Source organism: Alligator mississippiensis, chromosome 1 (assembly GCF_030867095.1).
Source record: "Alligator mississippiensis isolate rAllMis1 chromosome 1, rAllMis1, whole genome shotgun sequence".
NCBI classification, from domain to species: Eukaryota; Metazoa; Chordata; order Crocodylia; family Alligatoridae; genus Alligator; species Alligator mississippiensis.
In genome coordinates, this window is record NC_081824.1 from 93,351,970 (window position 1) to 93,365,187 (window position 13,218).

The 13,218-nt window shown below is 39.7% G+C and overlaps 1 protein-coding gene across 5 annotated transcripts in view; it reads left to right on the plus strand.

Annotated features, from left to right (window-relative positions):
• Positions 1-13,218, plus strand: part of SOBP (sine oculis binding protein homolog) — a 155,272-nt gene that overhangs the window by 1,272 nt on the left and 140,782 nt on the right. For all 5 annotated transcript variants that reach the window (XM_059732637.1, XM_014605855.3, XM_019499891.2 and 2 more), the window contains exon 2: positions 12,088-12,226. In XM_059732637.1, coding sequence (XP_059588620.1) covers positions 12,088-12,226 — 139 coding nt within the window. The remainder of the gene's footprint in view (positions 1-12,087; positions 12,227-13,218) is intronic.

The window sequence follows — 13,218 nt, forward strand, 5'->3', positions numbered from 1 at the left end:
AGGACTTCTTTTATCCAGGCTGGACTCGTCCCATTTTGTGCGTCTGTTTTATACGTCTATTCCCTGACCTGGCTTTATTTTACACTTCTGCACCGGAGTTGCAGACAAGTCATACGTATTGGAGGATTTCAGCTGAACTTCCTTTTATTTAGTTTTTTTTTCTTTTAAACTTGCTGCACAAAGTAATTTTAAAACAAAATAGTTTGGCTATAAGATACAACTGCTGTCGTTTAAGCGGGTAATTCATATGAAAATGAAACGTAAGTGGAGTAGTGCTGTGAAAATGTCAGACGCCTGTATACTATGTATATTATGCAGAAGACAGATATATGCATATCTATTAACAAGACCATTTTGTTATATAGCATTGATCTCTACCCATAAAATTCAATGGGAAAACACAATCCTCTTCCAGCTGCATTACTAATTTGAGGTAGGCGTTCTCTCCCAGTTAAGGTAGGCTTTCTTTTTCATGTTGTCTGTGTGGCACACCAGAACTGGAATTGTGGACAAGGGTAGCATTAGCGGGATGGACAAAATAAGGGAGAACTGCCCTGCACGTCAATGGCATCTTTTCAGAATCAAACCACTCTGGATTCCAATCCCAAGGACGTTACTGCTGGGTGGGAGACTACTTTTCTGATGGGGCTCTGGATAGGCACCGGGTAGTAACAGGAATCGCTCACCAGAATCACAGCTAGTTCATTTTTTTGGAGGCTTTGGTGGTGGGGGTAGAGAAGAAGGGGCAGGAATCCATCACATTAGGCTGTAGCCCTCCAAAGCATCGCTGAATGCGATATATATGGATTGTAGCTTTTAAGTTTCATAGGTTCTAGAATTGCAAATTAGCTAATTTTAATCAAAACATGTGAAATGTTATCCTGGCTGGATATAAAGGCTGACTGTGCTGGATCCTCTGGGTTTGTTTTGTTTACTTTGGCTGCAGGCACACTCAGCGGTTTGGGAGATAGTTGTTCTCCTACAGTATAACAGATGTTTGTCTGAAATGGTGAGGAAGAAACAAAAACAACATTGTGTGAAGGAGAAAAATTACACAATTTAAAACTAATTCTTTGGTATTAAGCATTGGCATTCACCTTGGTGTAGGAAGTTTGTCCTTTTTTCTAATCATTGGTAACTGCTTAACATTACAAACCTCTGATTTCAACTGCACAAACAATGAACTTGGGAACTAGGGAATGGTAGAACTGAAATTGAGAGCAGAGCCTCATTTTTTTTTCTTTTTGATTTGGGGTAAGGTGAGAGGGGACAGAAGCTTTCACAAAGCAAATCACACTTTGGAGTGCACATTGTGCTGTGAAGCTGGGGGATCCCATTTTTAATAGGACTGGGTGGCTCCTGGAATTGCCTGCTGTATTTAAGAAATTATGTTTATGCCACTTAAAACACTAAAATCCTGGGAGGGTCAGTTGTTTTCCCTGACACATGCACACACACACGTTTAATTGGTATTTTCTTAAACCCAAAGAGTACAGTAACATAAATTAGTCACACTGTATAAAATGTTTGCAACAAAATGTCATAGGGAACACAATGTGCCTTTGTATAGGTTCATATCTGTAATGCTCAAACAGCCTGACTGTTTCCCTTCATCTGCACTGCTTTCATCTGGACCAGTGTAAAATAAGCTCTGGTAAGTAATCACGGCAGAGCAGAAAGAAAGGAATGTATACAGCAATAGACAGCCTAAGCTGTAAAAACTGTAACCTGAGTACCAGCAGCAGATCAGATATCAAGGCTTTAAGGTAGGGGAAATGAAAGAGATGAAGGGGAGGGAAAGATGAGAGAGGGAATGGAAAAGTCAGCTTGGAAAGTGAAGGAATAGTAGGAGGGCCCCCTCAGGGAAATTTGGCTCAGGGATTAGGGAATTTTATCATGGTGTACAGTGACCTACTCAGGTTTCAGCCCACGTTGGATCAAATTGCTTCCCTTTGCTAGCAGAAAGAAAAAGGACTGGTGTGTATGAGATTTTTTTTCCTTGGGGTAATAAAAAGGCCATTGGTACAAGTGTCTATTTTAAGTACAGCCAATGCAAGGCAGTATGAATGAGCAATAAAATTACCTCATCACAGAGACTTCCTTCAAGATTTTATGTTTGATACAGTCACATATTTACTCAAGAATGATCACCAAAACTGAGCTGCTTGGTTTTTATGTGTTACATCAGTTATGTCACTTACTGCTCAGCTTTAATATGACTGGAAATTCATGTTGCTTGCTGTTTCATTATGCCAGATATTAAGTTACATTTTTGTTATCACTAGCCTAATGTACATGAAGGTTGTAACAAATTTAAATTTGATACAACATTGTGTGCAAAAATTACATGACTCTGCATAGTTTCCCCATATTACATTTCAATGAAAAATATATTCAGATAGAACTGTTTTGTTTCACTGTGACCTTCATAAATCTCTTTCTCTCTCCTTCTCCCTCTCTTTCTCCCATTCCCCTAATTTTTTACCCAGTCTTTCTTTTATGCTCCTTTTTCATCCCCCCATATGACATTTCCTAGCTATTTTCAGAAACACGTGCTGTCCGTATACCAACTAGGAATTCCTCCTTCCCCCCAGAAAACCCAAATAGTTATTTTTAAATTAACTCAGTGTCATTTAGCAGTTTTTGTTACTTGGTGAATAATACAATATGTGCTGTATTCAGGGTATAATGTAATCAGGGCAATTTGACACTTTTTAACACTAATTTAATTTTTACAGTCTAATCAATACAACAGTTTACAGAGACTAGATATAGTCCTCCTCTGCCTCCACATGCACTCTTACTTTTATGTGCTTAGTTCCTGTCAGACAACAGTACAACTCATGAGTGAGGAAAAGGGTGCTTTCAAATACTTTTTAAAAATAATTAAACATAAGTTCATAGGATTGCACACATACATGGTATTGGAAACTGTCCTAAGCAAGCAAGACTTAATTTAGCTATGCTTTTGACTTCTTTGAAAAGTTAGTGATTAATCTGTGTTATAATTTAATGGGCTGCTTCCATGTGCCCAAGAAGTTTACCATCTATAAATATTCTCAATAAGTAATTTGTTTCTAAAATTGGGCTTAATTTCTGATGCCTAGAGCTTAAGACAGCCCCATCTGTTATAGTTTAATAGTAAACTCATCAAAAGATTCTTCAGTGTAGTGTTTTAATATTCCCCATTTGGCATTTAAAAAGACCACTGTCAAAATGGGAAAGCAGTGAGATAGACACTGCAACTCTGACTACTCTCAGAAGGAGGCAGATAACTTTAAACATTAAAAAGATTCCGAAGAAACCCCTTCCTTCCTTTTCCCCTGAAAGACAAAAATATATTTATTTATCAAAGGAAAAAAAGAGAGACCTTCTCATTTGTCCTAATTCAGGAAGATTTTGTTTTTGTTTTTTATGGAGCCTGCATGGAATTAATTTTAAAGGATGGCTACAAAGTGAATTTCATTATTTGTTTGAATGTACCTCACCTATTTTCTTAAATGGAGTAACAGTTAACTGTGTTAAGTATTTGTATACATGAGGTGGATGACGGCCACATCACAACATTAACACATGGGTGGGGCAGAACAGGGAAACTTATAAAAGGATCAAAAACTTTTCTGGATGACAGCAATGCTGTTTAGTCATCAAATGCAAGATGGTGGAAACAAACTTGAGCAAAGAGGGCTATTAAAAACCAATCTAGGTTGTGTTGTGAATATATCCACATTTTTATTTCCTTTATAGACTTGTAAAAAGTTAATTCTTTTTCACTGTACATCCAGTAGGTCACTCATGTAAGGAAATGGAAGCTTCCTCCAAAATCTGATATAAACATTCAGCAGTAAAACCTAAAAGAAAATGAGTCTGACAGACCCATTTTTTTTCTGCATTTCCTGCCTCTGTTTGCCAGGCCTCACTCTGTGTAGCCAAGCCTTGCCCCCTGTGAATAAGGTTCACAAAGAAGGAGAGGCAATAGATATAAAATGGAAAGAAAAGCACAGTTTTCTTTTAAAATATAGGAATAAGTAAAAATTTGGGAAAGCTTTGCTCTGTAATGCAAGATCATCTTATGTATATTATTACAATGAAATGAATCCTGAAAAGGGAATTAGTGTAAAAGGTGATAATTTTTTTGTGGTCTAAAACCAGTGTCAGTCTCATAAAGAATGTGGGAAGTTGTACTATATAAAAAACCACATCCACAAAATCTTCCTCCTTTCTATGATTAGGAAGTAAGATGCAGTTCACAAAACAAACTAAAATAATAACAACAACAACAACAATACTACTACTACTACTAACAATAATAATAATCTAGTTTTTCTAAGAGGGAAATGGAAGAGTATTTATGTGCAGTACAAGAATAAGGAAATGATACAGTTAAAACATGCAAGTTGTACACCATAGTAAGATGGTGATGCACAGCTTGGGGCTTCTGAGGGCAAAAAAGAATCTACATGCATTAGAAGCTGAAGTCCTTGGGGTATTATATAACCAAGGGCCTCTGGAATACTACAGCAATTTAAGACCAGTTCCTCTGGTAAAGATGAGACGACTTTATTGCAAACCTTAGTAAAATCCTTAGCAGTTAAACAGCTGTGATAGCACACAGCTGCACACCTGCGCTGTCAGCTAAAGTATTCCAGGAGACTTGGCCTTAACATTCCCATGGAATTTGACTGTTCCAAGGCACTTGGAACTACAGTTCAAGAGGTTATCAATGTTAGAACAAAAGATTTGGGAAAATGGGTAGAGGGTACATGACAAAGGACTGAGTGTTGTCTAATAGAGCACAAAGGGACGTGGAGTTAGGATTTCTGCATTCAAAGTTTTAGCTTTGTTAGTGCTTTACTGTGTGACCAGAGGCATCATTTATCCTGTCTCTGCCTCAGCTTACCCAATGTGAAATAAACATTCCCTACTTCTTGTTGTGGGGAAGTTTAAGGCCCTGATCCTACAATAAAATCTAGTAGCAGTCTCCCATACAGAATTCCACTGCAGTTCAGTAGGTCTCTGTGGACCATGGGGTCCATGCTATTGCATGTAATTTCAGAAGAGACACCTAATTATTGATGAGTTTCACCCTTGGATGGTAAACCTGCATCAGGCCCTTTAAACCATGCCAACCCCATGGGAGAGCATTTCAGCTGTGGCCTGCTGACAGAGGAGCTATGTAAGCTCTGCTCCCTACATGCCAGAGAGCAAGTTCAATCCTAGGTTGACATGGGTCAGAGTGGACATTAGCATATAGATGTGCTGGATGAAAATGCCATAATTTTATTATATGGGCACACAAGTCAGAAAATCACTGTTTCTATTGTGTGGCTGAAGGAACAATTGTACATATCGTCCCAAAGGTTGGTCTGGGGTTAGGAATGGATTTTATCACCTTGACCTCCTCCCCCATGTATTCCTTCAGGATAAAGTCTGTTTATGCTGACTTTACCCTGGTCAAGTGAACTTTACCATCATGTTCAGAATATCCTTATGAAAACTGCATATGAAAGTGTCAGAGGGATGCAAAGAATTATTTTGAAACAGAAAAGTCTCCACCTCATGCAACTCAATTATGTATCTAGGCCTATTTTTGCTGTGGCTTTCCAGTGATGTATCAAAGGCTTGCATTTGCCATAACTCTGTTTCAAGCAGGAATGGGTATTCAGTCTCCTTTTGGGCAGATGTGTTTGGGCATCGTGGGTCACCCATCAAATCTCTATTTAGGGTATTCATCCAAAATAAAACAAACTGATCTAGATAACTTCTTCAGGCAGATATTTGACTAGATTCAACAGGACCTCACTCCCTCTGTCTTCTCTCTTTTTTTTTCTTCCCACATTTCTTTTTACCCTATCTCTGTTTTGTGCCTCCTGTATTTCTTTCCTCCTATCCCTAAACTCCATCCTCTCCCATTTCCTGATCTCCTTGCTCCTACTCTCTCCCAGATACGTAACTGAATGCTTGAACACCCTCTAGCAGAAGTTCATGGGGTGGCATCACTGGCTGCACTGCTAGTGGTGGCAGCAGTGATCAGGCCAGCAGCACAGTTTCTACTGTTTTTGTGTCCCCACTAGGGTCAGTGCTTGAGGCTGGTGACCCAGTTACCCCCTGACACCCTATTATGCTATTGCTGTCTCCTGTCTCCTCTACTCTCCCTTACTCCTCCCTCTTCCCTCCTTTCTCCTCTCATTACCAACAGGTTTTGATACAGGCAGTCCTCAATTTACAGTGTTTCAAGTTACAACCTTTTGTACTTAACAATGTTTATAAATTGACACCCTGTTTCAACTTTATGACGTCAGTTTTGACTGTAAAACGCTTGATCCAACGCCATGCCATGTCAGCAAACAAGTTCGCTGCATCACCCATCTCCCTGGAGAACATCTGTCCAAACTTCCTTGGACACTTTCTTTAACAAAGCAGACAAGACTCCAGAAAAACCTGCACCCAAGACTCCTGAGAAGACTCCAGCCAAGAACCCTTCAAAAAGCCCAGCAAAGTCACCTCAAAGAAGTCCTTCCAAATCAATATGATTGCTATTTACAATATAAATACGTTAATGTAGCTATATGACTCATCTATAATTGATTGAGTACAAAATTCCTGGTTATTTCTGGTGAAAATAGGGCATCGGGCCTTGGTTCAGGACCAATCCCCCATTATAACATTGTTATGAAAATTGTTAGGAAAATCGGTTCCGAGTTGCAATGTTTTGACTTCAGATGTGGTTTTTCAGGAACCAATTGTGTTGTAAGTCCGAGGACTGCCTGTATATGCAAACTTCCCTGAGCTAGCTTTAAATTAAGTAGTTCAGGTACTTCTAACAGTGTAGCTACTATATAGCATGGAGCTCAGTGCAGGATAACTACTCAAATGTTTACCCAGCTTTTCAAGCAGTTTTTGCAGCTCAAGTTGATTTCCGTGCTACCATGGCTTGTTTGCTACCACTGTGAGAGCTAACTACCTAAAAACTTGAGTACGTCCAGTGATAAAAATTACCATCTTTGTTCCACTTCCTTCTCCAGCTACTGCTTCAGCTCTCTCTCTCTCAGATACTTCTGAACTTGTGACATTTCTTGTCCTTGGCCCTGGATTGCCTCCAATCAAAGTTTTGCTGACTCCACTGAAATGGTTGTCATCAAAGTCTTTGATGACCAATTTCTGACCTATGCTTAGAACAAGTCCATCGTTCTCCTTAATTTGTTGACTGCCTTTTATATTGTTAATCACATGCTTCTCCTTAATACCTTTGTCCTTCATTGTCTTTTGTGGGTCCTTCCACTCCTTCAACCTACCGGTCTCTAGCTGCTCCTTCAGTTTTGTGTTTACAGAATCTTCCTCTCCCCTGCTCTTGTGTTGTGGTTCCATAGACACACATTGTTGCCTCTGTCATCTTCAAACTCTGTCCTCCACATTATGGCTTTAAATATTTCTGAGAATCTTTATGCTATCAACTAACAGATCTACATCTTCACTTTGGACTTGAGCTTGGGTTCACCAAAGCTTGTGTTATACCATGCCTTCTACCTGTCTTCTGTCAAGCTGAAATCTCAGCTGTCTTTTAATATCTCATCCAAGTGTCTACTTGCACATAGCCAAGATGGTACTCTTGATCTTCCTCTGAATATTTCCAAAATCTTCTTTCTCAAACACTGTGAAAAACACCAACAAACTTCCCCCTTCTACAAGGATCGTCACCTAGTACATCCTTGACTCATCCCTTTTTCTAATATTGCACATCCAAGTTGTTCCTTGGTCTTGCCCCATCCTTTAGTATAATATCTCCAGAATCTGGCCCTTCCTATCTATCCACACAGCTAAGACATTCTTCTTCAGGCCCTTCTTTTGCACCTGGACTTGCCAGCAATCTGCTCTTCACAAATCTGCTCTTATCCTCTCCTCCCAAATTATATCCATTCAAAATGCTGCCATGTAAACTAAGAGATAACTGATGGATGCAAATAGATGAGGGAGTACAAGGAAGCAATGAGACAACTGAATGGTCTCAGTGTACTAGGAACCCAACCATTCTTAAGATTATGCAGGCATCCCAAAAAGTGTTTAAAGCAGCATTCTTTTTGCAGTCAGTGACAGGGAGCTCATCCCATGTGCAAGTGGCAGCATACAAAAAAGCATGAAAGGACTAGTAAACTTCACCTGTAAGCTCGTTGGGGTATGGACCATCTCTCTGCTATCAGTTTATGCAATGAAGACCAGCTGTAGGTGCTGAAACGGAACAAATCTTAAATATAGTAATAATTGCTATAATACATAAGCTAAATTACAGAGAGAGTGTTTTTTCAAAAGAGTTCTTTAGTCAAAAGGACCCTGTCAAGACAAACTAATGTATTTTAAGAAAATTCTTTAACTTTGTTCCCAATATCATAGGACCTACAGACAGTAATACTGCTCACATAGAAATTATTTCCAAAAATCCTACTGACTTGTAGAAACAGGATCTGACCCTTAGCCTTATCAAAAATAAAATAATTTAACAATCTCATCTAATTTACACTATTATGCTGTTCACTTATTGTGCTTCAATTGGCTTGAACAGTGCAAGTAGGCTTCTTCGGTTAATCTTCGTGACAATAAGAGTTTAGCTATCAATTTGACTAGAATTTAAAGGCTGCAACTAATCTTCATATATATTTACATACACTTTATTTTTAAAGTACAAATATATAGAGCCTCTACTTACACGTGCCTTGACACCTAATTAGAAATTTATCAATGGGTAAGAACATAAACAATGAAAACAAAATATGAAGCATCCACAGGAGACAAATCTGGAGCCACTGGAATTAATTGGGTCTCATTGGGTTTAAGTTAGGGCAGACAAGATAGAGTCCTTAGTGAGAAATCAGTTTCTCAGGCCTGTGTCTATGTACCTGAAATTTAGCAAACCAAAGGAAGGCTGCAGTTTTAAGGCTACATTACAGGAGCCCCAGGACCTATTCATTTCAGAGGCTGCATTTGGGGCAAATCTGGTGTATGTAGTTTCACATTCAGTTTCCAATCAACTTCTATTTGTATTTACACAATGCCATTGTGTTTGGGATTTCAGCATTGTAAGGGAAGTGTATTTAAAATAACATGAAGGATTTTAAGTATTGTGGAAATATTCCTATTCAAATCACAACTGGTAGTCAGTTTTGGTACTGAACTCATGACATTATTTTGCTATTTGTTACAAACTGGAATAGTGACATAGGTCAAACATAGCTGGCTGCTACCATATATATTTTTGAAGCTGTTCATAAAATGTAAAGTCCAAGTTTGCAGAAGAATACATTGTTGAAGTTCATGTGCCTAGCACTCTCTGGAAAGGAATGAAGCAAAAGTGAAAGAGGGAAAAACGTGCAGAACAGTCTCTGTACAACGTGACTACTATTCTTATTTCTATGAAACAGGTGCTTAGCGAAATAGCTTAGGTAGTACTCTTGGAAAAGTACAAAGTTCTTGTCTTTGTTGCTTATGAGTGCTTTAAAGCAGGGCTATCAAAGTTGCTTGGCCTGGACCAGGACTGTGGGGTTTCTTGCAGGCTAGAACTGGAACTCCCCTCCTGTGATGGACCAGTGGTGCTGTGTTGGTTCAGGGAGCTGCAGGGATTAATACAACCATCGCTCACTGCATCAACATTGAAACATGCCCAAAATTTGGCAGCAGGCCCCACACTAGAATTCTTAGCCCCTAGGAGCCTCATGTGGCTCTAGGCGCTAGATATTTGATGCACTTGCTTTAAAATATTCAGTGTATGGAAATAATAGCTATGTAATGTGCAGGGATCCTGCTTTTCTTTGTTTAAAAATCACAAGCTCTCTGATTTAAAAAAATCGTAAATTTGCTGATTGAAAACCCCAATATCCATGATTAAAATGGAGTCCATGGTGAGGGGCAGATGCAGGCTGCCTGCTGAAGGCTTGGGCTTCCTGCCTTGCTGCCCTTCCCTTGGGGCCTCCACATCCCAGCAGGTGGGACCTGGCATGGCAGGACAGACTGGGGCCAGGCAGGGAAGCTCATTGCCACCGCTAGGAGCTCTGTGCTGCCGTGGCGAAGCACTCCCTGCCCACCTGGCACCACGCTGCCACCCTTGCTGCTGCTGGCTGGGCAGGGAACGCTTTGCCAGGGTGGTGCAGGGCTTGCAGCGACAGTGAGCTGCCCTGCCATGCTGGGTCCTGCCCACCGGGCTGTGAAGGCCCCGGGGGGATGGCAGCAGGGCAGGGAGTTCGAGCCTGCGGCAAGCAGCCTGTGCCTGCTCCACACACAGATTTGGGGGGGCATGTGTTCCCCTTGGCCGCCTGGGATTGCACGCAGCAGTGGGGAGCCAGCCCCCCCCCCCCCCCCCCCCCCGCTCTGGATGAGCCACCTACGGCCGCAGCCTGCCCCGCCCCCTGCCCGCCCGCCCGCCCTGTGGCCTCACATGTCCCCAGGCATCTTGCACCACCTGGCTGGGCCAGCCCTGCCCAACTCCCTCCATTCCTCCCACCTTATGGGGGACTCAATCCCCGCCCTGCCTGACTGCCCTTTTCTCACTCCCCTCAGCCCCTGGTAGGCTGGAACTCTGCCAGCCTGCAGAGAGCTCTTCGCAAAAGTGGAAAATCCATGTATTTCTCTGTTAAAATGAAAAATCCAGGGGTTTTTTCAGTCAATCCATGGTTTTTTTTAGTTTTTCCATGGGAAATGGAAAATCCGGATCCCTGGTAATATGGACATGAAGAATGAGCAAAAGCCGTGAGGTCCTCATGTGACATTGTGTAGCTGAATGTCTGTTGTTGATATGAATGCTAAAGCAATCATGACTTGTTCTGCTGGATTTTTTTTAAGTACTAGTGTGCTGTGCCATCCCCACGTGGATTCCGTTTGAACACTGAACTTAAGTGGATACTAGATAAAAATCTAGCAACCTACAGATTTGACACATGCCATTTGTTTGGTACTGAGTGCGTGTCATATCTTTATGGTTTTGTGCCAATTGTCAGAATCACAGTGCTTCTCTATCAAGACTTTTACAGGTGTTTAGCTCTTATACTAAAATGTAATTTTCAAACTGATGTTGAAAAGAGGTTGATAAGAGATGAAGAGAACAAATGGAAATACTGTAACTGTGGCTTTTACATTTTATTCCAGATTTGTCACCATATCTCTTCAAAATGATCAATGAAGGAACATTCATTCATACAGCCATTTATTTTCTAAATCCACATATTAATAGCTCTATAACACCACTGCATGTCATATAATATTGCCACCTGATTGCAAAATTTTAAACTTACTGGACTGAAATTCTGGCCTGATGGTTAGCAGTTCCTACAGAAATATTTGTTGACACATAGCCTGAAGTATGTATTTTTTTAAAATAGAAATTAAGGGATATAAAGTTCAATGTGCTGTAATTTCATGAAAAATTAAATGTAATGAGATTACTGTTTCTGGATAGTTTTGAAATGAGGTGTTACAAAATTGCAAAATGGTTTTAAATAACTACTGTATATAATTAAAAAAAAATTAAATAGATATTTTTATTATTTGATAAGATTTCCAAAACACTCTCATTATGTAATGGCTTGTAATTTTTTTAAAGGTATCTTCACTGATTTTATTTGATCTGGTTTGTATCCACCTTAAGGAATCATAACTGTGTCAGTAATTTATTCCATTTGAAATGACTGCAGCATAGTGAGATCAACTAACTGTTACCTGAAAAAAATCTTTGTTTTCTATTAATTCCCTGCTATACTCTTAAATATGTTATGGTATAATGAGACAGACTTTTGTGAGGACTATATGCTAAAAATATTACTGACTTGAAATTCTGACACATTCCTTCATAAATAACCCTCTGTTTTCCTTATTTTGTTTAAATGACAAGTGTATGAAGGTCTGTCATAATTATGCATGTCATTCTGAGATTTAAATGCATTACATTTTATATACTTGACTTGAAAAATGAACATTATTCTGGAGGAGGTGGGACAAACCTGGCAGTTCATGGTGCATTGCAAATAGAATTCGATTTATGCATGCCTCTCTTCATTCCAAATGATTATTGATTACATAAATAAGTAGGTAATTCTTCTCTTTCAGAACTTTGCAGAAAACACTATGAATGAGCTCCTTGGCTGGTATGGTTATGATAAGGTTGAATTGAAAGATGGAGAAGATATCGAATTCAGGAACTACTCTGCAGATGGGGAGAGTCGGCAGCATATTTCTGTTCTCAAAGGTAATGACATTTAATGTTCCTTTGTTCATGCAAAGAAGGATTAACTATCTCAACCTGCCAGAATTGGCTTGTACTAGGATTCATGTTTTGTTGCTTACTCTGGGGCTGATTTAAATATACATCTCTGACAGTGCCTTTCAGTAAGCAGAAACCAATCGAATACAAGAATGCAGGATTTAGCAAAACAACAGCTAATAGGCACTTACTAACATATCTCCAACAGTAACATTTTTTGAGCCAGTTGAAACTCATGCACCCAAGATTCCAAGTAGCTGCCAAAAAATGGGGAAAAAAGAGCGAGGAGGGAGAGAAAGAGAGAGTGTTTTTTTTAGCAGACAGGGCCTAATGAACCTTTCTACTGACAAAACTGGTGGGCTGGGGTTTTTGATAAGGTCAGATACGGAACTAGAACATTCAGAATGTATGTAAGAACCATGAATAGTATTATAAATGTGTACTTACTAATGTTTTTAATATATTATTTTCTGCAAGTGCTTTAGAAAGGTTTAGTGTGGGGGAGGGGGGCTTGTTTGGGGTCAGCATTTCTGGACCTTCATGTACTGTGTATGAAACTGTTCAAAATCTAAACAATGGGATTCAGTTTTTTTGTTCAGCAGTTCAGTTGCTACCTTTTGACTCTTCAGCCACACCAGATGGATAGGGAATTGCAATCAGAGTGAAAAGAAGAACATTCCTTCAGAGTAAAAGAGTAGAAAATTGCTGGATGTTGACTTATCCAACAAGAGTTTCTCAAAGCTGAGGTAAAAGAGAGGAAATTACAGAAGCTTTACACTGTTGAACTGCCACCTTTTGCTGCATATATGATCAGCAGTGTCCGGGGTTTGGAGGCATGCAGCACTATATTCAGTGGGTGTTGATATGAGTACTGGCACCAAAGAGCCCAATAGCGGAGAACAGGGTGCTAGATAAAAGGTGGAAAACATAGAGGTAAGAAAAAAACAAACAAACTATTAATGCAGAAATTCAGTTTT